The sequence below is a fragment of the Pseudopodoces humilis genome, chromosome 6 (assembly GCF_049639895.1).
Source record: "Pseudopodoces humilis isolate 2021_Gansu_Grassland_sample_001 chromosome 6, ASM4963989v1, whole genome shotgun sequence".
Taxonomy (NCBI): domain Eukaryota; kingdom Metazoa; phylum Chordata; class Aves; order Passeriformes; family Paridae; genus Pseudopodoces; species Pseudopodoces humilis.
In genome coordinates, this window is record NC_142205.1 from 60,258,933 (window position 1) to 60,284,359 (window position 25,427).

The following is a 25,427-nucleotide window of genomic DNA, read 5'->3' on the forward strand; positions in this document are numbered from 1 at the left end:
AAAAGATATTTTGAAAGGTTTGTATGGAAGAAAATTATTATTTTGGGTATCCAAGTAAAAACAAGACATTCTGATACATTAATATGGCTATTGAAAAGTTTATTTACATTTTCCACAGCTAAAAAATGAATATAAGAAATGTCTAAATGGGAAAAATTCTGTCTTCTGTTGAAGACTTTTCTGCTGTGTTACTTCCAGTGTGTTCTGAACTTGAGAGCTGTGATGAAAAGAACATATTGACCTAGGCATAAAAGCTTTGCTTTTTCTCCTAAAAGCAAATTCCTGTTTAAGCACTCATTTAAAAAAAAAAAAAAAAAGAGAGGGGGAAGGGGGCATTTATGGCATGTGTGCTTCTTATGAGCACACATGGTTCCAGTGGTTTCTTATTTCGGAGCTGGGATACCAACACTATTCTATTGATGAAAGAGCATGAAAGAGCCTTGAAAATTTAGATTGTGTGTGTAAACTTGTGGATATGACACTATGGCTTACCATTCCTAGCCAGCTGTCTGGATTAAATTCTATCTGCTTTTAAGGAAGTGCTCACTGTGTTTCAATTTATTCACAGCAAAAGGGGAAAAATGGTAGCTGTAGTTCTCATCTTTAATATTTTGACGAATATATTCTCTCTTACTTAAGCGAGAATTTCCTTGTGTGAGAAACTTATCTGAAGAGAAGTTCTATGGTAAAGAATTAACAAAGACTGATCCTGCATATCCTTGGCAGTTGTGAGAAAGACTAGTTGGAATGAGCCAAATTTCATTCTCTTTTCCTCAGAAATTACTGCATTTATGTTGGTTCCTTAGAAAAGACTAATTACAGCTACCATCTTAAGGTAGCTTAAAGTCCTAATTTTAGTTTCATTTCTATGGTTTATTGATATTAGAAAAATGAAACAAAGAAGCTCTCCAGAAGTGCTTCACTGTCTCTAGAAATTACATTTGGAGTCAGACCTTTTAAGTATCTTCTCTACATTGAAATACTTGCTGAGTTTTCTCCTTACTGCTTTTATGCTCATTCCTTCACCTCCTCCTGTCTCTTCTTGAACATCTCTGCTCAGGATCCCTGTCCACAGGTTTTGTGTGGTGAGACAGTCTTGCTGTGCACATGCCCAGAGTGCTGCTGAGCTGGTTTTGTGCAAGCAGATGAGACTCGTGTGGCTGTCAAAACTTTCTTTTGCTTGGTACAGGCAATGAGTACAAGTCTCCTTCAGGAGGAAGATAATTAGAAATTATAACATCTGAATGGAATTATAGATAGCTCCTTTTTTATTTTTAGAAGTTTTTACCAAATGTCAAATAGTCATCTAATTTTGGTTTAGTTTGAAGTCCACAGCAATGTGATAATGCCAAGAATCAAGTTAGTAGAAGCTGTTGTTTCCTATGAAGTTTTTTGAGTGGAGGACAAGATTGACAAAATCAACCCTGCACAGCTTTATCCTCCCTTTTGCCTCAAACTCTGGAAAGATGAAGGCACTAAAGGAGTCAAGACTTGTGGCCTGTGAAGACTTAGGGAAACAGGGCTCCAAGCCTAATGCACTCAGTGAGTAGAGAGACCTGGTACCTGCAGGCTTCCCTAAAACAGGAATTTGGAAGAAATCTGTAGGGGTTCCAGTAAAGGGAGAAAATATGGGTTTTTTCCTTAAAATTCCAGAGGAGAAGGAAAAGGTTTTTATTCCCACTTCAAGGAGGCATTGTATTCCTTTGGTCCCCTGACAACACAGATATGACGTCACTCATCTCTGAGTCCTGGCTGGTGGGGATTTAGTGGTGTTTGGGCAAGAGAACTGAAAATGCATGTGTAGCAATGCTACTGTGTCAACCATATAATTTTACCAGATTGTCTGCAAGCTCACAATGTCCTAAAGTATAGCTTGGGTAGATGGGACAAAACAAAATGGTTTCATTAATCATGTGTATTACTTTGAAATGTTCAGCTGGTGGGTTCTCCTCACACCCTATCAAATGTGATTACAACATCTTGGTATGATAAACATGCACCTTCTGTAACACTGAAAAGTCACTGTTAGCTGCTTTGACATTTAAATTAGTAGTAAGATGATGGATGTAGTGGATGCTGAAGTCAATGTTGTAAGTAGCTTCAAAGGGTTTCTATGCGACTGAGTATAAATATTGTACTAATTCTTTAATGTGCTGTTCTTTTATTATACCATAGATTGCTGGTTGCCCTTTATGCTGTGTCATTTTGATCAGTTTCCTGGGGAGTATCTAATACTTCATTCAATGTTTAGGGCACAGCACTTACAGTGAGATGGTGTATGAAGCAATAAATGCCTTTTTGAGGGTGGCTAAATGCCAGAGCAGTGATGAGGCTGCTAAATGAGATAACTGTTTTAAAAAGGGGTTTTTTTTGGGAAGTATTTTTCTGTTTTGTTCTAGATGGAAGATAAAGCTAATAAGTGGAAGCAGGAGAAATAATGTTCTATTTATTTTAGATTGAGAACATACACTTTGCTGCTCACTAAGTGTCCCTGTGTGCAAAGTAAAAGTCTGTTTGGAAGGATTTGGCAGCATGGCACATGAGAACTCATTAAAACCACAAAGGAACAAATGTGTAACACTGTGTTAGCATTGTACATGTATCTATTTGCAAGGGGGTACTTTGCATGTGTGGTTGTAGTGTTTCGTGGACATATATCCTTGTATTCGCACACAGTTGAAAGCACAACATAGATGGGAGCAGATTTTGAAAAAAAAGATGACTGTGTCTTTTGATGTCTATAAAGAAAAAAGGGGTTGCATGTGGCTTTTCTGGGGAGCTGGTGTTTGGTTTTAGGGAGGGATGCTGTGGCTGAAATTTCCCTTAGTAATTGAAAATGTAATATAGAAAGTTTTTGATTTGCTGTTTGAGAACAGTGCTAAAACTATGACCTCTAGGGCTTAATTTTTTCTTCTATTTTTTGGGACCTATAATTAGCAGCTGAAGCCCATATGAAGGTTATAGTTGGCTCTGTAAAGTGTTTCTAAGCTGTTATGTTGCAATAAACATTGACATTTCCACAACACTGTACAGCTTCATCATCTTTAATCCAGTGCTTTTAGCTGCACTCTTCTTTAAATAACAGTCATGAATGTGTTTTAATTTTATGCTGAAAAATCTTTGGGGAAACTTAATTACTGTTATTTGTAGTTCAGCATTTGACATAGCTGTTTCAGAAACTGTAAGCTGCCTTTTTATGACGGAAGAAGAAGAAAAATGCAGAAGGGCGAAATAAAGGCTATTTAACCTTAACTTGCTCATGATAATGCAGTAAAATCCTTTTGTTGCCAGTGAGATTTTGGAGTATTTTAGCAAAAGGCAGTATGAACCAACAACCTAAAAAAACCCCAAACTGAATGCTAAAATGTTGAAATTTTTGAAATTATTGCTTGGCTTCTTTTTTTTCAGGAAACAAACGATTTCTCACAGTCCACCTTTATGGTGAGATAAGTTTAACCAATTCTGCCTAATATGCACTAAACTTTACCTCAATGTTTGCTAATATATAGTTTTGTCAGCAAACTAACTTCTTACTTGGACTCTTCAAATGCATGGGGTCTTGAGGCTGTGTGTCAGGACATTGTAGAGAATGTTTTGCTTCACAATGAGCTTTTATCTGCTAGAACTGATCTCTCTAGGCATGGTTGCACAGCATTACTTAGCCAATGTATCACAGGCTTAAAAGACGTTTTAAAAATTGGTATAGTATTCTTGCAACAGTTCAATTTGTGTTTTGTAGGTAAATTTAAATTCTCAGAAGTTAAAATGGTAGGACTTCATGTAATTTTGGAAGAACTCTGAAGTGATCCATATTATCATTTTGTTTGCCCTGAACTTATCAGTGTGGTGTGCTTTCTGCATATTTCCAAGTGTTTTCAAACAATTTTTACTGGGGATTTTATTTTGTTTTCTTTTGTGGTTGCTGTGGGAGTACAGCAACTAGAAGAATGTCTTTTGTAGGAGGTTATTTAAAATAAAAGCCAAGGTAATTTCGGGAAAATATTGCGTGAGTTATAAAAAAAACTTGAAGAATTGAATACATTGGCAAATACATTATTGTGAAGGAATTTATACAAATTCGTTAAACACAATTGCCCATTTGTTCAGAAAAGGCTCTGAACAGGCCTAGCAGAAACTTGGAGGTGTTTTAAAGGAGCATGATTATGAGCTTGCTGTGTTCTTAAAGAATTCCCTATTTATTTTCCTTTGCTTGCTGTCATAAATTCATACAGTCCTATGTGGATCTTTGCACAGATGAAACAATTATTGTGTAGTTTATTTATTTAGGCATTTTTAAGTTTTAATTTTCTGGCTTCTGTTGTGATGCAAATGTGGTCCTTTCTCTCCAAAGTCATCTGGTTAGGAAATTAAGAGTTTGAATTTTTGTAAGACACTGACATGACTGGAGGGATAAGCAGTGCTGTTTCTCTGGAAGATAGCAAAGATTTCAAAATATTTTTATTCTTGTCTGGTTTCTTTATTGTGTAGCATATTTTGAATAAAAGAATATTGGAACAAATTTCAAAGCAAATCGAGACAACTATTCTGGTGATGGTAAAATCTGATATTAATTTCATAAACAGTAGACAAAGATGGCCTGTGAAATAACCCTAGTATTCTGTGAAGGATATGTATTTTAAGGCATATTTGAGAGCTTTTTACTTACTACTAATTTAACAATCAATTTTATGCTTGCTGTTTATAGCCAACATGTGGTACTGTAGACTTCAGTATCTACACTGTATTTGAGGCTAGTGAAATATATCAAAATAGAATTTAGATGTAAATGAAGAAATGTTAAGGGCCTGTTGATGCCATAATCAACATCTGGATTAATTGTATTACAATAATCTAACTTTATAATGGCTCTAGTCATTTTGCTTTGAATGTAGAACATGATACCTAAATATTTGAGAATCCAGAAGACTGTCAGTAGTTTCTGCAGCTGGACACTTTTGTTCTTCATGCTCATGGCTTCAAATAGAGATTGCATACCTGGGGTTTTCAGTTTGACACTGAATTTTATGGTTTCCTTTTCAAATACACTTAGATTTTTGTAAAAGGTGGAAAGAAAAGATTTGCAGAGAGAAGGTGCAATAGGTCTAAGTACAGATAAAAGTTTGCTTTAATGTATTTACACATTGTTATTTAAAAAAGAATTTCTGTTAAATAGGTTAGAAACCCCAGTGCTGCTCTTTGCTAGGTACCTTTGAAAACTTTATTTGAACTGCACATCGAATCATTAAATGTAGTTTAAATTAAAACATGCGATGGTGTCCCCACTCAAACAAGTAGGTACCTTCCTTGCTCACACATATAGACCTACTGATCTTTCTTTCCTAACTGCTAAAAACACCTTTCCTAAAACATTTTTCTGTGGGCTCATTACTCCCTTTTTCTTTTTGTGTGTATTACTCTGAAGAATGATAGCGGTGGTGTATCTCATTTAAGAACACAATAAAGATCAGTAGCTGGAGACTGTGGGGTTTATTAAACCAGGTGACACAGCTGAGACATGACACATTCTTGATCACAAATGCCTTTGTTAAGGTCTGAAACCAAAACATCAGTATTCAAAGCTAACCAGAAGGTGAAGACCGTTTCTCAGTGTTAAATAGAGATCAATTTTACCATCTCAGAAACAGAAGGTAACTCCTGGGAGGGGAGGCAGGAGAAAAGCAGACAGTATGTTCTAGGTGGAGGAAAGAGAAAAGAAAGCAGTTGCCTCCTGAGGGTCAGGCAGTTTATAGCTGGTGGAATGTGAGGAGTTGACTGTGGAGGGAAGGCATCACACAGGGCCCATAATTTTTATTTTAAGGCCCATTGGATGCATTTGGTATCTAGCAGAGTTATGAAATTTTGCCATTATGTCAGTTGAGTTCCCTGTGAAGCTGCATCCTCCGTTCCAAAGCTCAGATTTGAGAAATGCTATGTAGGTTTCCCTTGAGGATGGTCTGAGAGCTCAAAGATGAAACAACTGTTTTATGAAAAGTGTCCTCCTGTTGATATCTGGCTGGTTTTGTCCTGTATCAGTTGTATGCATGAATGTGCTTCTTTTCTTAAATATTTGTTCATGCTTAGTTACAGTTGTTAAAAATACTCAAAGATAGGAATGTATGATGTTTTAGTAAAGTAAAACAGCTATTTTTTTGGGTTGAAGCACTTGTTTTTCTAAAATCTCTGTGAAAATTTGCCAGTTAAGAATAAAGTGGGGAAAACATATTATTTGTGAGACTTCATAATTTCCTTTCATATTTAACTTAAGATTAAACATTAGTCTTGCTGCTTACAACATTTTTCTCCTGATTCCCAAGCCTCAAAACCCTGCAATTTGTCACGTGAATGCTTTAATTTGTGAGAGTTCCTGAGATGTAATCCCGAACACCAGAAAGCCAGTAAAATATCTGAAAAAATGTTTTTAATAAATAGTGGAGGGAGATGTTTTTCTTTTTTAAACTAAAATTGATGAAGCTTAATTGATCTCTCTCATTTCAAAGAGTGTGATGTAAGCTTTCTAAATTGAGAGTTTATAACCTAGATTTTTTTTTTTTTCTGGGTGCCAACACATGAATGGGTCACTCTGCCTTTTATGTCCAGGTGCTTATTGGTTCCAAGGGAATATGGGAAGAAATTTCTCAGGGAGATAAAAAAAAAAAAAAAGCAATCATCTTTATTTCTATCACTGCTGTCTGAGGATTTTGCTTTGTTTTTCCTTGAACATGATATCCTCTATACATCTCTGCTATATTTTAAGGGTCTGATTCTGCTGCTCTTACAAAGAACACAGATGTGCAGATTAAAGGCAGAATGTACCTTGCTTTGACATATCTTCTTATGCCACGTTACGTTTGGAAGTGGCCTGCAGAGCTATCATTTCTTTAGCTCCAAAAAAGAGAGGAAAGGAAAAGGAAGTGCTGGAGAAGGAATGGTGAAGTTAACATGAAGAGGCCTAAAAAGAATTCAAGTATTTCTCTTATTTGGTTCAGAAGTTGGTGTTTAGTGATGTTGGGCCTGGTGACAATTTACAGATCTGCTAGGATGACTTCTGATCCTCTTAAGGACTACAGCTAATCATACATCCATCTCTTAGTATGACAAGTCTTAAGCATTCTGAAAAATATTCTATTTGCTTCTTCCAAAACACTGTGAGATTAAAGCTCAGGGGCTGTGTGGGGGAGAATCACAGCCTACTTTCAAATGAACATCACTGTGGACAGTCCAAGGATGAAAAAGGAGTTATCTTTACAAAACATATACTCAATATATTGGCAGTTTATAATTAAAAATATTTAAACCACTTCATTTTTGCAATGTTTATATTCCAATTTTTTTTATTCTAACGTTTTGCAAAAACTGGGTAGCATGTAGTGAATTTTGGGTTTATTTTTCACTTTGGGGGAAAATGTAAGAAAGGTTAAAAAGAGTATTTTGTTATGAAGCGTTCCATCCTGAGGCTCTCTTTGATGTTCTGTGGTTTATGAAGCTTAGTCTTGAATAAAGCACAGCTTTCTGCAGTGGTAATTTGCACAACATATTACTTGTTGGAGGCCAATGAATAGAATACACTTTGGTCTTGTTTTTCTCTGCTCTTGAAGTGTTATTAAAATGCCATATTTTGCTGCAGTTTGTGTTGTCATTTATGATGTTCATACTTTAAATGTATTCAAATAATTGCACATGCAGTTTGTGCATAATTTAAATCAATGATCTGTGTGATTCCTGGAACCTTCTTTCACTTTCAAGAGTACACGGAACACAATTACGTAAGCAACTATTTTTGGTCACTTTATATACTTGCATTCTTCATTTGCCTTTCAATACAGTTTTTCTCATCTTCTGATGCAAATAATGCTGATCATTACATTGCTAGACTTCCTCTTACATGAATAACTAGTTGAATATAATATAAGGTCTAGGAATTCTGACAGCCTGGTGCTGTCACATCTGCATAAATGGTGAAAAGAAGGTAGACAGTGAGGTGAGAAATTCTGTTGCTTGCTAAATAGTCAAGATGGGGTGCCAAGTATGAGTAATCACAAAATGCCCTTACAAGGCTAAATCATTAGCAATTAAGTGGCAGATAAAAGCCAACATCCATAAATATGAAGTTACACCTGTGAAGAAAGATTTTAAGTTTCCCATCAAAATAATGGGTTTAGCACCAATTCCTGCCTTTCTGCCCCAGAATGAGATCTGTAGAGAGTTACATTTCTCTTAAAAGGTCAGATGGATGGTCAGTTTTGGTCAAAAAGTAAGTTCAATATTAGATGTTGGGAAAGGTGAGAACAAAGCAGAGTTCTGTCTGTAGAGGTCCACCATGCATTTATTTTCCCTTCATTTTATAGGACACAGAGGTGCTGAGAAAGTTTCAGAAAAAGGGCTGCTAGAGTCATCAGGACAAAGATTGAGAAGATAAAACATTTCAGCCTGGAAAATAGGTGATGACCCAGGCGGCCTTTGATAGTAATCTGAAAAAAACATTAACAGCTTGAAGGAGGAGATAGGGATTTATGGTTTATTGTCTCTTCCACTGTGATGTTAAATGAAATTGGGGGAACTGGATTCCAAACAAACAAAAGAAGGTGTTTTTTCATGGAATGGGGTAGTGGAAATACTTGCCATAGTGGAATTGTTTGCCATAATATCCTGGAGATGCTGAAAATAGACACATGTTGGAAAAAGTATGAGAGGCTCTCAAGGAGCGTTATTGAGAGTAAGTGAATGGAAAAGGCATCTGAGGAACAAGTCCCAATATGAAAAGTGAGAACTGCAAGAGGACTGCATGTGGTTGCCCCACTTATCCCTCTTCCTTGGCTACTTTATGAAGTCACTAGTAGGCAGAATAAGGGGTCTTTGGTCTGATACAGCAGTGTTCTTGGAAATATTGCATGTCAGTCTTATGTTGAGTATGCACATGCTCAGACATACTAGATTTCCCAGGATTACTGCAATCTCTCTGTGGGCAAAGCTGTGGTCAGGGCTTCTTAAGATTTCTGAAGTAAAAAGGCAATGTAGAGGGAGCAGAGCAGAGATGAATACCACATATTCTATTTAACTGCCAAAAGTATAGAACAAAGTGGGAGAACTTCTGCTAAAAAAATGAATTATCCAACATATGTGTTGTGATACATCACTGGAGTCTTGCACCAGAACATAACTTTGAAAAACTTAAATAATTAGTGTCTAAATTACATATAACTAAATTCTGGGAAGAAGGGTAATTGGAGATATTTTCAAGCTGAAATAATTAACCAGTTGAATGTGGGGCATGAATAAAGTGAATGTATATTTGTCCATTATAATTATTACTAATGCATTTTAATACTGAAAAGAAAACCACTTTTGTTTATGTATTCACTTTTGTTAAAGGTAATGATCTATTAAAGGTAGTTTTGTGTTCTGCAGAACTTATTCAGTGACGTAAGTCAACATTTTGCAGAGTGAATGCAGATTAGTGGTATTATGTTGTCACCTTGAAGCTGGGATCTGGTAGCATTGCATGATGATTTAATCACAGTGGGTAGTTTATGCTTTGTAAGAGATGATTTGAGCATCTTTGATGAGCTGACAATTTGTAAAGGTGGTTGTAATGAGCTACCAGGTTACAGCTTGCCTGGAGTAATTGAAACACCTCATCAGACACCCAGCAACCACATTTTTCCTTATCACACAGCTTGGGTCATAGGCTCCGCATTACTTAATAGACACAGGATGGAGATATTATTATGGCAGAAGAATACATAATATTGAAGGAGATTTCAGATTGTTGAATTCTGCTTGCCATCATTTAAAGGAGTGTTTTTAATTCTGCAAATTATATGCTTGTGGTTGCCATGGAGTCATTTGTTAATATCTCAAAATCAGAAAAAATTTTTACTCTATTTGGAAATGGACACATATTGCTGTAGAAATATATTGAAATAAATTTAAGACCATTAGCTTTGCTGTTTGTGAATGATTATTACCCTATATAATCCCTGTTCCTTTTTTTCTTGTTGAGTCTATAAGAAAGCTGTACTTTATCTGTGTAGTGATGAACATCATCTGTGCTAACGCCAAAATAGCAAATGTAGGTGGTAATGTTTATAGCGTAGTCAAAAGTGTGACCTGTGCACATGCCTGCATTATTCTGCTACTATCAGTCTGATGAGCTCATTTGCCAGTACTGGGGAAAATAATTGATGTGACAAAACACAAGTGGTTTGGTGTGTGTAGCATCCCTAGTCTATAGGGTTTTGATTTAATTTTTTCGGATTTGTGAATATATGCTTTTAAAAGAAATCAATTGTGCAATTCACACACACACCACCCAGCTGACTGGAGAGGCTTTAAATAATGTCTTATTTAGAAGAACTTTTACTTTCTGTAGTGTTTGTTCTTTCTACAGTGCTATAGCTTTACTTTTCTACTTACTTTTTTAACACAAAGGAATTACTTGGAGTATCACTTCTAATTTTAACTGTCAGCTTAGTTCTTGACTTGATATACCTCTACCAGTAGGTTCCCTGCCCCACCTCCAGGAACAAATCTCCTATTGTAAAATTGATTCACAATGACGCACTTCTTCCGTCCCACAAGGGTACATCAGATCTATAGGAATGCAAAAATAGCTCAAACATGACGTTCTCTTTGACAGCTTCCAGAGTTTCTCAGTGCTTTAATTTTCTAGGTTTGGGGACCCTTCTACAGCAGTCTCACAGACATTTAATTCAGATTTAGAAATAATTTAATTGTCTTCTTAAATCACTGTTTTAAAGCAATTTCCTGATCTGGGGTGGTGGTGGAGTGCCTGTTGACTTTGTCAGGGCTTAGAGAAAGATGTAAGAGTTTGTCTAGCTGCTGTTTGGCATTTGGATTGATCCAGTAAGTTTTGATAACAATTATTGAATAATACCAATGGCAGGAGTAAAAACCCTCTAATATACTACACCTTAACAGTGGTACAAATCTGATTTTAGTCGTATTTTCCATGCATGAAGACCACATCATTACAATGTATGCTTTTAATAAAATAAAACCTAGAAAAATAAGTTAATAGCTAGTCCAGATGATCTTATGTTATGCACCTAAAATAAGAGAATTTTTTTATCTCTTCAGGTGCTGAAAAATACCGCTGATCCTTTATCAGATACGCATAATGGTTTTCCTTGATTACAATTTTGTTATTTAATTTGCAAGTAAATTTCTTGTTAGCTTTTTGTGTGACAGACTATAGCACTGCTAATCTAAATGATGCAAAGTCTGCCATAACAGTAATTCCGAAGATATTTTGCTTTGCGTTTGTGTCAGGATGTGGGAAATGTTTTGCTGCAACAGGTGCTTTCTTTTCTGCAGCCTTATGCTCTTTCATCCCTTTTTCTTCTTTCCCCTTTTGCTGTCTCTCACATACAGAAGAAGTAAATGCATATTCTCTGCTCAGTGTTCTAGATTGTGGATCTTGGAAAAGCACATTCATTTGAAGCTGTGGCATTGCTTCATTCCAGCTTCCACTGGTGCACAGAAGGGAGTAATTTGTCTCTAAAGAGGCTCTGAGCTGCAGCATCTGCAGGCTTAAAATGTAGACAGCTTGAAATCATCTTCTGCTCTCTTGTTTGCAGTTACTGTTGTATGTCAACTTCATTGTGAGACAGACTGCGCTGAGACAGATTCTCGTTAATTGTTTGAAAGCTATTTTTGCTGCCTGGTTGCCAATTTATTTGTATTACACACTTATCATTCATGTACAAATCAAAACACCAAGTCTTTCAGTCCTGACAACTATAGAAACTACATAGAAGCTGTGATTCCTCATCCCTTGTCTTTCCAAACACCTGACTCATCTGAAAGCCCTGTAACAGGGAGTTGCTTTTCTTTGCCTACTGACATATATCCATTTACCACAGTTACATGTTTTGGAGAGAATGTTAAGTCTGGGGACTGTTCATGTTTCTGTCTTTCATCTTTGGAGTATGAATGTACCAGTTGAACAATTTTCTGTGGGGATGGAAGGAGGAAAACTGTTCAGAGTAATTTGATTTTTTAATTTTTTTTTTCTTTTTAACACAAAAGCTTTATGTAGCCACAGCTGAGTGTTAAATGGACTTAGACCTTCATTGACTTTAAAAATAAAATCCTCTTGGTTGTATCTCCACTGAAAGATAGCCAGCTCCTAAAGGAATGAGGCTGCATTATCTACTTTTCAAGGGAGGGTTATCTGGGAGACTCTACTGGGGCTTTGAAATGTAAAGAATTAAAATAGTTACCAGGATCATTGCAGTGGAAAACTCTTCCTAATTAGTCTGCTGTTTGTTTTGTTGAACTATTATTGCCTACTTTCCCAAACTGACTTTAGATCTTGCTCATGAAGACCTGGTAGATACTCAAAGAATACCTCACTAAACAGCATTTGAAAATTGCTTCTGGGTTGCCATGTATGGCCACTGACTTGCTGGATTCTATAAATAAAAAAGTTCTCAACATAGCACTTGGATAACTATCAAAACTCACTGCATTGTTTCACAACTTTATCCTTCTCTCTCTATTTTTTTGTTTTAAATAGTCAGATGGGCTGTTTTTCTGTCTACATGACAATATGTTTGTTTTAGATCAGCCCAGCCTGAATAATTTTTCAAAGAAATCAGTTTACAACTGGTTTTGAGAGAAGTCTGTTTTTTTCTTAGTATAGCACAGCTCGTTTCAAATTCTGGCATATTTCAATACACCATAGTGTGCTTTTTTTCATGCTCTTCTGTTTTATTTTAACGTTTTGTTTCCTTTGGGTGTTGATATGTGTTTGATAACTGGGTTTGGAGAGAATAAATATATACTTTTCAAGGACATCCTTTTTAGACTTTCTGAAATGTGTTCTGTTACTAGTCTGTCTTTCAGTCTTCTTGTATTGAATTTTTACAGTTTTGGTCATGAAAGGTAGTGTATTACTATGTAAGTAAAAGGTCCTTCTGTGAGAAAAGCAGGATCAAGACATCCATTTGAAAATTAACATGAAATCCTTGGCAAAAAGTTTGAGTCTGGTTCTGGCAGGCCAAATAAAGCAGCATAGATACAGACAAAGGGGTAGAAAAGAAAACTTGTGCATATTAGGCAGGTGCTATAAATATGAACTACTTTATGAAGTCATTCATTAAGTGGCAAATATGTGAAACTAAAGTTCAGGCTTTTGGTAAAATTGCTGCACAATATGAAAAATATTCCATCTTCAGGATCACTTGGAATAAAGTACTACCTGAGGAAGGAGCGTTAAAACAAGCATTTGCATTTGCATTAATCAATCCCTGCAGAATCTCACTGAAGTAGAGAATGACTTCTGTGACATTCATGTTGGGAACCTGGAATGAAGGGAGTCTATGGGTGCATGTTCTCAGGGTTATTTGTTACCAGATGGTAGGGATAAAAAATGGATAATAAGAGTTTTGAAGGAAAAAATATTAATCCTGAGGGAGTGATTGATAGCTTCAGTCTTCTGACTTACACTTATTAACTAGAAGAGTTTGCATCTTGTCTGCAAAGCACTCACAAAAAATTATAGTGGTAATTTGTATCCTTTTGCATTCAGCAATAGGTCTATATCATTTAATGTCATTTGAATTGCATAGCCAGAGACCGTATTCGAAGTTTCAAGTGCTGATAAAGAAAACCCTTTCAAATAAAAATTGAAGAGAAATGCCTTCTGTAAAATTTCATGTTATTTTGTTCACTTGAAAATATCCTAGTCTTTGAATAGAATCTGACATTTGATTCAGCCTTGCTAGAAAATATGAGAAAATATGAAAGTTTGAATGAGCTGGGTTTGCCTGACTTGCTTAGGAATGAGGTGTTATCTAAACTTCTTAATATTGGAAGTGTGAAACAAACCCTCTGAAGTTACTTTTTGAAGTTTCCGGCAGGGTTTTTTCTTACATTTTATTTTATTTTTTATTTTATAACTTTTATTATATATTTTAATTCTTTTGTAACTCATTTTGCTGACGTAGGATGGCACAGATCAGTAACTAAAGAATGCCTTTATCCATCTACCTAGTGACCTCTATGCTTTGTCTTTGTATCTCCATGTCACTTCAGCTGTGAACAGCCAAACAGAAGGACTTCCCAGTCAGGTTCCAAATCCTAATGTTTCACCATCTTTGTTTCACAGAGCTCTGATGCCTCTGAACTGGTAATCCTGGAGTGCTGCTGGGTAGCGGAATTCAGGAGTAAAACAGATGTTTCAATAGTTCTCAGTAAGTAAGACATACGTCGACGTGTTCAGTGTGACTTTTTATTTCTGCCAACAAAAATGAAAATAAAAAAAATCCAACCACCCAGGCATTGGAACTTTGCTAGAAATTCAACTAAAATATATCCTGCTGTCTGTTCAATGCATGCATTTAAATACTGGTGGTCTCTGAATTCATGCCTACAAAGAAAATCCTAAAATCAAGTGAAAGTCACGACATCATCTTCCTCTGACGATAAATAGAAGTTTGAGATTATGTTTTGTCAGGTATTTTGTATGGTATGTGGTTTATTTTGATGCATAGTCAATGGTCTTGTTCTTCAATAACTAATTGCTTAACTCCCTATTAAATGACAAGTTTCCTGTTTTTCTCACCTCTTATCAAGTCTTCATTCATAAAATTGTTTAAAACAGCAGAAAAAATTGCTATCTCATATAAATCAGGATCCTTGTTTTAGGGGAAGGATTTTATTTGGAGAAAGTGCTGGCAGTTTTCTCTCCAGGAGCCACTTAAATATCCATTGTGTTAGAAGTTTTTTATGATATGGATTCTTTCTGATACCACTGCAGAGTTTTGAAATCCTTCGAACAGTTTGCCATTTTCTGTTAGCTGTGATGGTCTAAGAGCAGAGGTAAAAAGTTAGGCTGCTTTGCTTGATGGATACATTTACATTTACATTTAATAGAAGTTACATTTAGTAGAAGTACATTTAGTAGAAGTTACTATCCTCTTTTTTTTATGCACCAAAATCTCCAGCCCACTTCTAAGAAAATGTTGCATTAATTATGCTGACTTTTGTCCTCACCTGATGAAGTGATTCATAGTGGTTCATCATGTTTGAGAAGACAGTGTCTTAAAATAAAAACATTGTGGATTTTATCCTTATCTGGGTAGTATTCTGGGGAATAGCTCAAATCCTTCATCTTTTGTAAGGAGCAAAATCATGTTTTGTGCCTGATGTTGAGGCACTGCATCAAAAAGTATTTCTTTCTGGCTTTGAAAGCACTGCTTTCCCTGACTGTAAGAGTTGAATGTTTCCCATTGACTCTCAAATTGAGACTCTCTAATTGTGCCCTCAATGAGTCCAATTCATTTATAGAATTCCCAGCTTTGAGTATAAATACAGTCGTGTCAGTTCCCTTCTGGCCCTTCTTTTACAATGCTTGAACACAATGCTGCTGAACTGAACCCAGAATACAGCTGTAATTGCTGAGAGGACTCGATCAGCTTTGAAGCTGCAAACAGGACAGTTTCTGCTGCAGCAACACTGGCAGATTTTAAGCCCAAAAGCTGGGGACATAGACAACAATGAATTCTGAGTAAGCACTTTAGGCTGCCTGTGGAGAAAAAAGAGACTGTGAATATGTGTGGAGGAAGAAATAATCTTGTATAATTAGGAACTAGCTGAGAGACAGACTTTCCAAAGCCAGGTTTTGAAGATTGGTGGAATTTCAGTAGGAACCAAGGGTGGCGTTTTGCTCATCCTCTAAAAACATATTAAAGGAGAAAAGAGGAAACATGTAAACAGAGCCAGCAAATTATGATGAATCATGGTGCATGATAGAAGAAAGAGGAAGAGACAGACAGGTAGAGGAGAAATGTATTTCAGACTTGGCAATTTTACCATGCTGGAGAGCACAGATAACAACCTGGCTGATGATTTGCTGGATGGGAAAAGAAAGCCCGACTATTATGAGGTATTAGAGCAAAACTGAAGACAAATGAAGATGATATACAGTGCATTGAATAAAATACTAAAAGAAGTGAAATTATAATCCATGTACTGTAGGATAGAATAAAACTCAGAAGACAAAATAGGGGACAAAAGCAAAACTCAGGAACTAGGAAGAGAGGCCTTTCATCAGTAGTGGCTTTGACAATGAAAAGCTAGTTGTGTTGTCACAAGATTAGATCCATTGGCTATTGAGAGCCAAAAAAAGCTATAGTGTGTATCTGGGACTTCAAAGGATTCACATGAAAGCAGGATAGGAGGACATACTTGCTCACAATGTCAAATTTCTTGTGGAACTAATGGAGGAGAGTTCTGCCACAGCACAGCAGAAGCTCCAAGAAAGGAGGCGGTGTGATTTAACTTGTGGTGGTAAAAGGACATTTTCTTCAATTTGCAAGCTTCAGTTTGGAACTGTGAAGGGGGATTGGAGAGAGCCTTTGCCCAATTGTCTCCATGTGTCTCTGACTAGTGGATTGGATTCTGGGGGTCATAAGAGTGAAAAATGGAGGCTGTCTGGGATACTGAGGAAGAGAACATAATGAAGGGCAGTGGAGTAAGCATGGAGGGAAAAATGTTCATGCAACATCTAATGATTCTGTAAAGCTGCTGATCACCTCAGGGCACTGTGGGCCCTAAAAAAGGAGAGCTTTTTTAAAAGACTTCTCTCTTTTTTAAAAAAGAGAAGTCAGAGCAAATAAACCTGTCAGGGCTTCAAGTGGAGTGCTCCTGAAGCAGCCTAACCCAGAAGGTTTCCAAGTGGACCACGGAAGGAAGGCGAAGGATTTGTTAGGTGAACTTTGCATGTGGCTGATGGCTTATGTGCCCTTTTAATGGGAACTGGTCACCATTAGCAGGACGGGGTAGTCTTTGGGTGACTGTCGTGTTTCCTTGGAATAGGGCAATAAGAGCTCTGTGACTCGATGTTCAAACTGCCCCCAGGAGCAGTCTGGAGTTGACCACTATGTTGTACAGAGCCTCATGCGTGTACAACTCTGCCTCCTTTCTTCCACATGATGGTATACTGCATAAAATTGGGAATGTCCCCAAGAGACACAGGCACAGTGAAATGAAACCAGGTGTGAGAGACCACATGCACTGCCTTCTCTTGATCTGTAAATCTCTTCTCTCATTCAGGAAGAGAGATTCCTTCAAGACTGTATTAGATTATTGTGCGTGGTCCCTTAGTGAGAGTTAGGGAGGTAAGAGCTGTAACATCCAGGTAGGGCTGGTGAGAGGGTGGGAGGGAGCAAAGGAAGAAAACAGCTTTTCATACAAGGTCAGTCATCTAAACAATATTGCAGTAAATGAGGAAGATAATAAAAAAGGGGCGTGTATGTAGGAATACACCTAAGACAGCAAGCATTCCCTTTTGACATTTTTAGTATACAAACCGCTTAAACTTGAAGACTTTTGTTTCATTAGTGGTGGTTTGGACAGGCAGGCCAGGATCACTCCCTATTTTAGAGGTGGAATGAGTGAGGCATATGCAAGGTTTCTCTTGCAGACCTCGGCAGAGAAAGAAGACCTCTGAATCCTGCCTTTTTGAAGATGGTCCAGTTAGAGATGTGAACTGCTTCCATTCAGAAGTAGTAGTCCACTGCTTTGTAAGGGCCACCCTTGAACTTTCAGTGAATGCTGCAGTGTATTTGTTCAGGGATCTTGAGATACCGTTGTGGTATTCAAATATTTGTGTGGTTTGCATTTCTTCCAATTTAAGTGTGGTATTTAATGAAAGGGTAGAAATAGTGTGACATGTGGAAGCTGAAAGGTATTAAAAGAAATGCAGTGTTGTACTGCACTAATCAGCCTGGGGCATCATGCTATATTAATTTCAAATACACTCTTGGTGAGGTTCTATAGGGACTTAAATGGAGCTTATAATAGTAACTTATATAAGTTTATTCCAGCATTGCAAAATTTAAAAAAAAAAATCACTGAAGATAAAAAATTTTAATTAAATTCTTTTTCTTTGATTGAAAATATAACTCCCAAAGAAAGATTAACATAGCATCATGAGTAATCACAGGATGATTTCATCAGTACTAATTTGAACATGAAATGCATCAGCATATAGAATTCAGACAGCTTTGTGAATTAAAAGCCTCTGATATCTGTATTAGAAATATCCTGTGGATATAATTTACGTATCAAAGCTTCCTTTCTACTTTTGTTACAGCATATGGTGGTTGGCTGTGATGGTGCTTTATATTTTAGAGTGTCAGTGACTCATTGATACTCTTAACCATTTTCCTCTGCTGAGCTAGCAGTTGAGCTGAGAATTACTTTTTTGCTGCTGCCTGAAAAGATACAGACAACCTTTAGTCTGCTTGAACTCTTACTTTGCTTATTAGCATAGCCGGAGAAATAGTGATCCTCCAAAAAAGTCAAGGCTGTCACTGCAGATGTTGACCATGGGCTTTGTACATTTTATTAATTTGAATTATCCCAGTAATTTATTCTTTGTCTTGTTCAACATGGTGTTATGCTTAAGCTCTCATGAAGGAAAATAAAGCAAGCCAAAGAATATCAGTCTTCCTGTCACTTTTACCTGTTTATTAAAATAAACCAATAAAATATTTTTAAAAATATAGAAAGTTAATAGCAAGCAAATAAGATGTAAAACCAAAGTGGAAATTTGTTTTATTTTATTATGTTTTTTATTTTGAAAGCCTTTCCATTAAACTGGAGTCTTTTGAAGACAAGAGTCAGGTTCAATAGCTGCCTGAAGTTTTTTTGTGAATTAACACAAACCAAAGTTTCTGTGTAAAAGATTGTGATTAAAATTGCAATAAAAATACTCTTAAAAATTCAGAGAAATGTCACTCAGACATTTTTAGCAAGAAGTTTGTTTTTCTTATTAAAACAACTGAATTATATAAGTATTTAGAGGGAAAAGAGGCAATTGCTATTGTTAAATTGAAAAACTTGGGAAAAACAAATTTTATTATGAAATAATGTAAAGACGGAAAAGTTTCCTGAGGATGAAGAAACTAACATCAAATGACATTTCTAATTTTAAGCTGTTGGGTTAGAATAGAAAAGGCTTTCCAGTGCCACTGGGAATGTGTTAGCTGTATATGCTGACAGCAGTCATTTTGAGCAGGGGTGTTGCATTATTTGAGTGGCACAAGTGCTGTGGGACAAAAACTTTCTATGCTGACTTCTGTGGGAGAAAGTCTCATTGAGACCATGCTTCAGCAAAGAGTTGCTGGTGAACAGACCAGAAAAGGTTCTGTGCATAGACCTCTTTGCTTTCCATTATCTGCATCCTCAGGTCTTGCCTTCTGTGGTGTCTCTGATACTGAAATGAAGAGGATCAAGATGCAACAATATATAATTTTCCTTTCAGTTTAGGACTAATAAGTTCAAAGTTTGTTCTGCAAGAAAAACCATTGTGTTTAATTTTTTGAAGGGTTTCCCCTGGGTTTATGAATTTGAAACCCCATTGGGGATGTCCAGATGAAGAAGAGGATTATTGTTCTGCTGTTGTTACATTGCAGATTAAGAAGTAGATAGAAAATTTTCTTAGTATTGTATGTTCTTAAATCTTACATGTCATCCTGTTCAAAAATGATATCACAACAGTAAAACCAGGAGTGCAAACTAGAGAAGGCTCTGTTGTTGTTGAGGTCAGCAGTAAATGTTTACAAAAGATAGTTGTTTTTTTTTTCCAAAACTACTCATATTAACTCCTGTCAGCAGTAACAGTATAGCAAATAGTGCTTGTGTTCTATGATAACTTCTTAGCAGTAAAGTATGAAGTGCTTTTGTCCACCTATGAAATACTATTGCATTTAGGTTTATTATTTATATTTTTATGAATTAATATATCTATTATATATTTAAATGTTAATATCATAATAAAACATGGAGTAACAAGTGTTTATTTAATTATGTGACTCCTCCGATATGTCTGCCATTCATTTGAGGCCTTCATTACATTTTTGTGTCTATTAGTTTCATTTTGGGAAGGATTCATATAAATTTTTTCCCCCCTACTGATATTTGGAATTAAATGACTGAGCTTGTTAGGGAGTACTGTATGCAGCTGATTTATTTGAAGGAGAAGAGCAAAGAGATTATGATCTTTATTACATAAATAAACCTGTGCATGCCTTCGTTGGAACAGACCTTTTTACCAATGTTTATTTTTCATGTTGTGTTTCCTCTGGCAAGATGACTTTTGGTACATAAACCTTCCAATACCTAAAGGGGGATCTACAGAAGAGCTGGAGAGGGACTGTTTACAAGGCCAGGGACTGATAGGACAAGGGGGGTAGGTATAAACTAAAAATGAACAAGTTTAGATTAAATATTAAGAAGGAATTTTTCACTGTGAGGATGGTGAGGGAAAGGCACAGGCTGCCCAGAGAAGTTGTGGATGTCCCATCCTGGCAGTGCTCAAGGGCAGGTTGGATGGGGCTTTCATCAACCTGGTCTATCAGGTGTTCCTGTGCAGGGGCAGGGGGATTGGACTAAATGATCTTCAAGGTCCCTTCCAACACAAACCATGTTGTGATAACGCACATTGAAACAGAATGGAAAATAGGTAATTACCTACTGTTGGATCTGCAGAATGAAACTTTTTACATTTGCAATGATGCGCATTTTTCAGGTATTTTCATATGCTTTTCAGAATTTAACTTAGCTGTCAAAGTACTCCAAGGATCTAAATATAGCAGACTAGTGTTTTGAAGTGATAGTTTAGAATGAATTTCCACATCCCAAAATTGGCACCTGTTAGATCAGAATACAGTGAATTATGCCCACTCCTTCTGCATTTCACTCTCCATTTCTGGTCCCATGCATATTAATGATGATTCAGTATGCCTTTTGAGTGTGGCAGCCTGATTTTTACAGCTAAGAAGTAAATATAAATAGCATGATTTCAATTGAAAAACATTGATTTCCTCCCAAACCAGATGTTTTTTATCTAGCTTTGGTAGGATATTTCAAGGCAAGATTACTGTTCCTATTTCCATTTCAAGGAAGAAATTAACATCTTTTTTATATTTGTATTTTGGCTGTTGAGTGTTGATTGTTTCCCCGATGATTTTCCTTCACTAAGGTATTTTGGATATCCAAACTGCTTTTATTAAAATTGTCTGTGTTTTTGTGCTTTTAAAGGTTGAATGGTATAAGCAGATATTAATTTTGTGGTTTGTTTTTTGTGTGTGTGCTTATTGGTGGCTTTTGGGGAGGATGTTTTTTTGTTGTTGTTTGCTTTTTGTTTGTTTTGTTTGATTTTGGTTGTTTTTTTTTTGTTGTATTTTATGGTTTTTTTTTTAATTAAAGTGAATTAGTTAATTTTGATCTTTATGCTAGTTGATTACATGCCTTTCCTTTCAGTTTTCCACTAGAAGCTCCAACTATGAAATATGACAGACTTCTGACTCATAGATGTCAGTGACAGAAGGGTGTAGAGCACTCTGCTGGTACAGACCTTACCAGAGAAACAGAAAAGTTATCAGCTCTTCTCTTCTAAATACTGGTCTTTCTGAAGGTTACTGCCCTCATGGCTCACATGCAGTAGCAGACCACAGGAGGGTTTACAGCTAAATCTTCTCTGTCTGTTCAGTTATCTTTGAGAAACAGCAGAGCTCAGCTTGGTCAGGTTTGGTTACTCAAGAACAGATCTTGTCTGAAAACAGGATCTAATGAACATCTGCAGCTCTCTAAGATTTTGAATATTCTTCGCTCAAGAACTGAATACTTTTTTCAGTATAAAATAATAAGTTTTTTCTGACTGAGCCAGGCTTAGAGACAAGCATTTGAATCCTCATTAGCTTTTTATCTGCCCCTGAAGCAGATGTTTCCACTTTGTTTCTCTTTCCAGTCTTTCCTTATGAAATCTATGGTCCAACTGATACACTAAATGTTGCCCAGCATTTTTAGCAACATCTGCACCCTCACAGTTAGATTTCCTTAGATCCAGCCCAGACAAAAATCTTGTCCCACCTCCACAGGGATTTGTGTACAGTTTTCAGAGCCTTCCAAACCTGAGGTTTCATCTTTTATCCCCTCCATAACCATAAAAGCAGAGGTAATTGTAACTGGCAGATGCTCAGTTTATGAAATGCAAACACGTTTAGAATAACATGTGTGCAAGTGCCCAAGGTTAGATACTCAAGGCAGTAAAAGGAATTTAAATTCATATTGTATGGAAGAGAACTTTTCTATGTTCTTTGGATTTTCAAACTAAGTATGAAAACCTTTCAGCATTCTGTTTCATCCAGTGATATTATATATGGCTGATTTAGCTCAGAATTGTTTTGATGCCCAATTAAATACTTCAATCCATGATAATACAATAGCACAGGTATTTTACAGAGTTTTACATTTCTAAATTAGTTGGTAACTTGTTTTAAAGAAGCATTGATTTTCTTTCCCAGTTTGCTCTTCTTGGTGTGTGTTGCACTAAATGTCACATTGAATTTGTGACTCTGTGAAGCCATCTATACTGCAGAATTTTAAATGCCTAAGGGGTGGTTTTTTTCCTTCCTGTTCTAATTTTAATCAAATGACCAACCCTTGCTACTTACCTGCATTCCTTGGGAGTTTCACCTCCCCCACCCTTTCTCCTGCTCTCAGAAAATTTGATCATTAAGCAATTAGACTCCAGGCAGAACAGCAAATGACACGTGGATAGTAATGAGGTCAGAAGCTCCCACATACAACCTGTTGAATCTTCACAGAGGAGTTGTGCTAAATTATCTCCATGTGTTCCTGATCTCTATTCTGGCAAGGATGAATGAGAGACTGAGCATAATGGAGATTTTTAATAGAAGAGATGATGGACAAATTCATTCTGGTGAATCCTACTCTCTGACAGAACTGTGTCAGCTGCCCTTGTTAAATCAAATTATTTTTCAAGTTAGCAGCTCTGAGAGCTGCCTGCTAGGCTGTAGAATCTGTGCTGGAAAAAGATTTCCCATTTTGGTTTGATTTTTGCCACCCAATTTAGCCATCTGTTAACTGATTTTAGAACTCTGTGGATATGTTTAGTACTGCACCGAGTCTGAAGGAGCAGGGGTGTGACTCCAGAGGTGGATGGGGCTGCATGGCTATGTGACAATGAAGATAAGTGTGTATATGGTTGTTTTGATTGTTTGTGACACCAGTATTTCCATTATCTCCCTTTCCAATTACAGTTCCTAAGAGATGCTTTCATGTTTTCTGAGTGCAGAGTTTCAGAGTGGAGAACCGGATCTTTACCTTGAAGCCACATCAAAGCCAGACTGTGAATCTTGGGCTCTGGCACTGGGAGAGGTGAACTCAGATTGTTTGTGGAATAAAATTCAGCAGCTCCGGAGGCTGATCATGGAAATCAAAGAGGAGAGATCATCAGATGAAGCACGACAGTTTCTCCCTTCATCCCAGTTAGACAGTCTAGGAGAGCTCCAGTTTACAAGTAAGTGCACGTACTCATTTTGTGGAGGGGTACAATAAAGGCAGCCCAGTCTCTGTGGCAGTTCGGATAGTGTCACAAGCAGGGTACAAAATACTGTTCAGCTTCTTGTTTGACAAAGTGCAGTCTAGAGGAAATAAACTGATGAAAATTGTCTTTAAATCTTTTTCCCTGATATATTTTGGTTTATACACATAACCTTCAGGGGAACAAATGTGTGGTTTCTGAGTTTTTTTTCTCTAACCTATTTTCTTCATAAGACCTAAAGTATTTTTTTTCTCTTTTATGTCCTGTATGAGCATATGGACTACTGTTTGAAATATAGTCTGATAACTTTGATAAATGTATAAACCTTTAGTGATACTTAAACTATCACAGACTTGTTCTATGTGATGTAAAAGCACTCCGGGGATTTGAGTACAAGTAGCCAGATGATGAGTTGTATTTGGTACACTGGAGTCAGAAGACTGTACTTCAGTTGCCTGGTCACTTAATCAATTCTGTATCCAGTGTATTCATGGTTTCAGGCCTAGTTGTAGAGTTCACCTCAGAAGTTTGTTAACACTCCATTAAAAAAAATAAATCCAAAACAAAAAACCAACCAACTTTTATTTTTCTTTTTGACCTTTTTAAGCTCTGCAGCTGTAATTTTTCTCACACAGATGTGAATGAATAGCTACACTAATGAGAATAATGTGAATCCAGATTTAGCAGCATCAAGTTTTTATGGAGCAGACACAGCTAAAAGTTTGGGGTGATTTTTTTGTTTGTGAGTTCTTAAAATTATTTTTTAAACAAAATCTTGTTCCAGTTCATATACTAACTCAATCCTTTCCATCTGACCAATTTCTTCAATACTGACCAATAATTAATAATGCTTACTGGAGACAGTAGAAAAATGTTAAGAAGAAATAGTTTAATTTTTACAAGTTCATTAAAACTGGAGCTGTCATCCAATTGCTTTCTGCATCAGGTGGACAACTCAGTGTTATTCACCTGTCCCTCCTTGCTTCCTATGTTTCTCTCGTTGCATCTCTGTGGTTCACTCCCTTATTTTAGCACAAGAAAATGTTGCCCTCTGCAGTAAAATATGCAATAGAACATAGTTTCACCATGGATTAAACTGTTCCCGTCCCTACTGCTTGAGAAGAAAATTTAATACATTTATTTTCCAACAAAAAGAAGTTGGGTTTATTGCTTTAAAGTTTGTCTGTAGATCAATAATGTGTTTACATTTTACTATATTAACCTGATTTACCTACTTTTACAAAACATGGGGTTTGTTTTTAATGTGATGACTACTTAAAAATTAGTTTTTCCAACATACACGTAGTCAGTTGTTGTGACTGAAAATCTTACAAGTAACCTGTTCATGAAAGCCTGGGGTTTTTTTCCTAGTTTCCTTTCCCAGCAACAGAAAGTTTCTATTAAGAAGGAAGTTTTCTTCAAAAGTAGCCCTTTTTCAGGCAAGTATTTCATCCAAGTTTGCTTTAACCATGTGTTTCTAACTTACGATATTATTTCAGAGGCAATAGCAGTAGTTATAGGCATGTGAAAATTTTACTATGTATTAAAAAGCAAGACATGGAAATCAAATTATCTCTAATATTTTTTTCTTGACCTTTTAAGGTATTCAGAGAATTGCAAATGAGCCAAAGCTGGAATTCAGTCTTGGTAAGATAAAATTTTGAATTTTTTGACTTATAATGTCTGTGTGTAAGTTTTATATATATAGTGTTATACAGTGTAACATGTGACGTGTTTAAAAAAATGAAGATCTAGGTAGGAGAAGTGCCTTTGCATGTCTTTTGAAATGCTGATTTTAGTTTCTTAATTGGCTGGAATGGCTAAAGGTTTATTGAATTCTCTAATGCTGTGCTGCACTACCAGGCTGAAAATCTGCCCAACAGCTTTGTGGATATAGTTTGGGAAATGCTACTTCTTTGGAAAAAGATATTTAATTTGAAGTATTTGAAACAGTGTTCAGATAAAAGCACCATTGCTTTACAACAAACTTTAATCTAAATGCAATATTATTTGGTAGTGAAGGGGCAATGTAAATCTTTACCTGAAT

General features: G+C 36.4%; 1 protein-coding gene across 14 annotated transcripts in view; it reads left to right on the plus strand.

Moving 5' to 3' along the window:
• Window positions 1–25,427, plus strand: part of INPP4B (inositol polyphosphate-4-phosphatase type II B) — a 322,017-nt gene that overhangs the window by 89,661 nt on the left and 206,929 nt on the right. For 11 of the 14 annotated variants that reach the window (XR_015772647.1, XM_088056200.1, XM_088056203.1 and 8 more), the window contains 3 exons: window positions 14,132–14,216; window positions 23,132–23,356; window positions 24,983–25,027. Coding sequence is in view for 13 of the 14 variants with exons in the window: in XM_088056194.1 (XP_087912320.1) it covers window positions 14,132–14,216; window positions 23,132–23,356; window positions 24,983–25,027 (355 nt within the window). In the remaining variant the exon portion in view is untranslated. Of the gene's footprint in view, window positions 1–14,131; window positions 14,217–23,126; window positions 23,357–24,982; window positions 25,028–25,427 lie in introns of those variants that run through there. The other 3 variants (XM_088056198.1, XM_088056199.1, XM_088056202.1) reach the window with 2 other exon arrangements.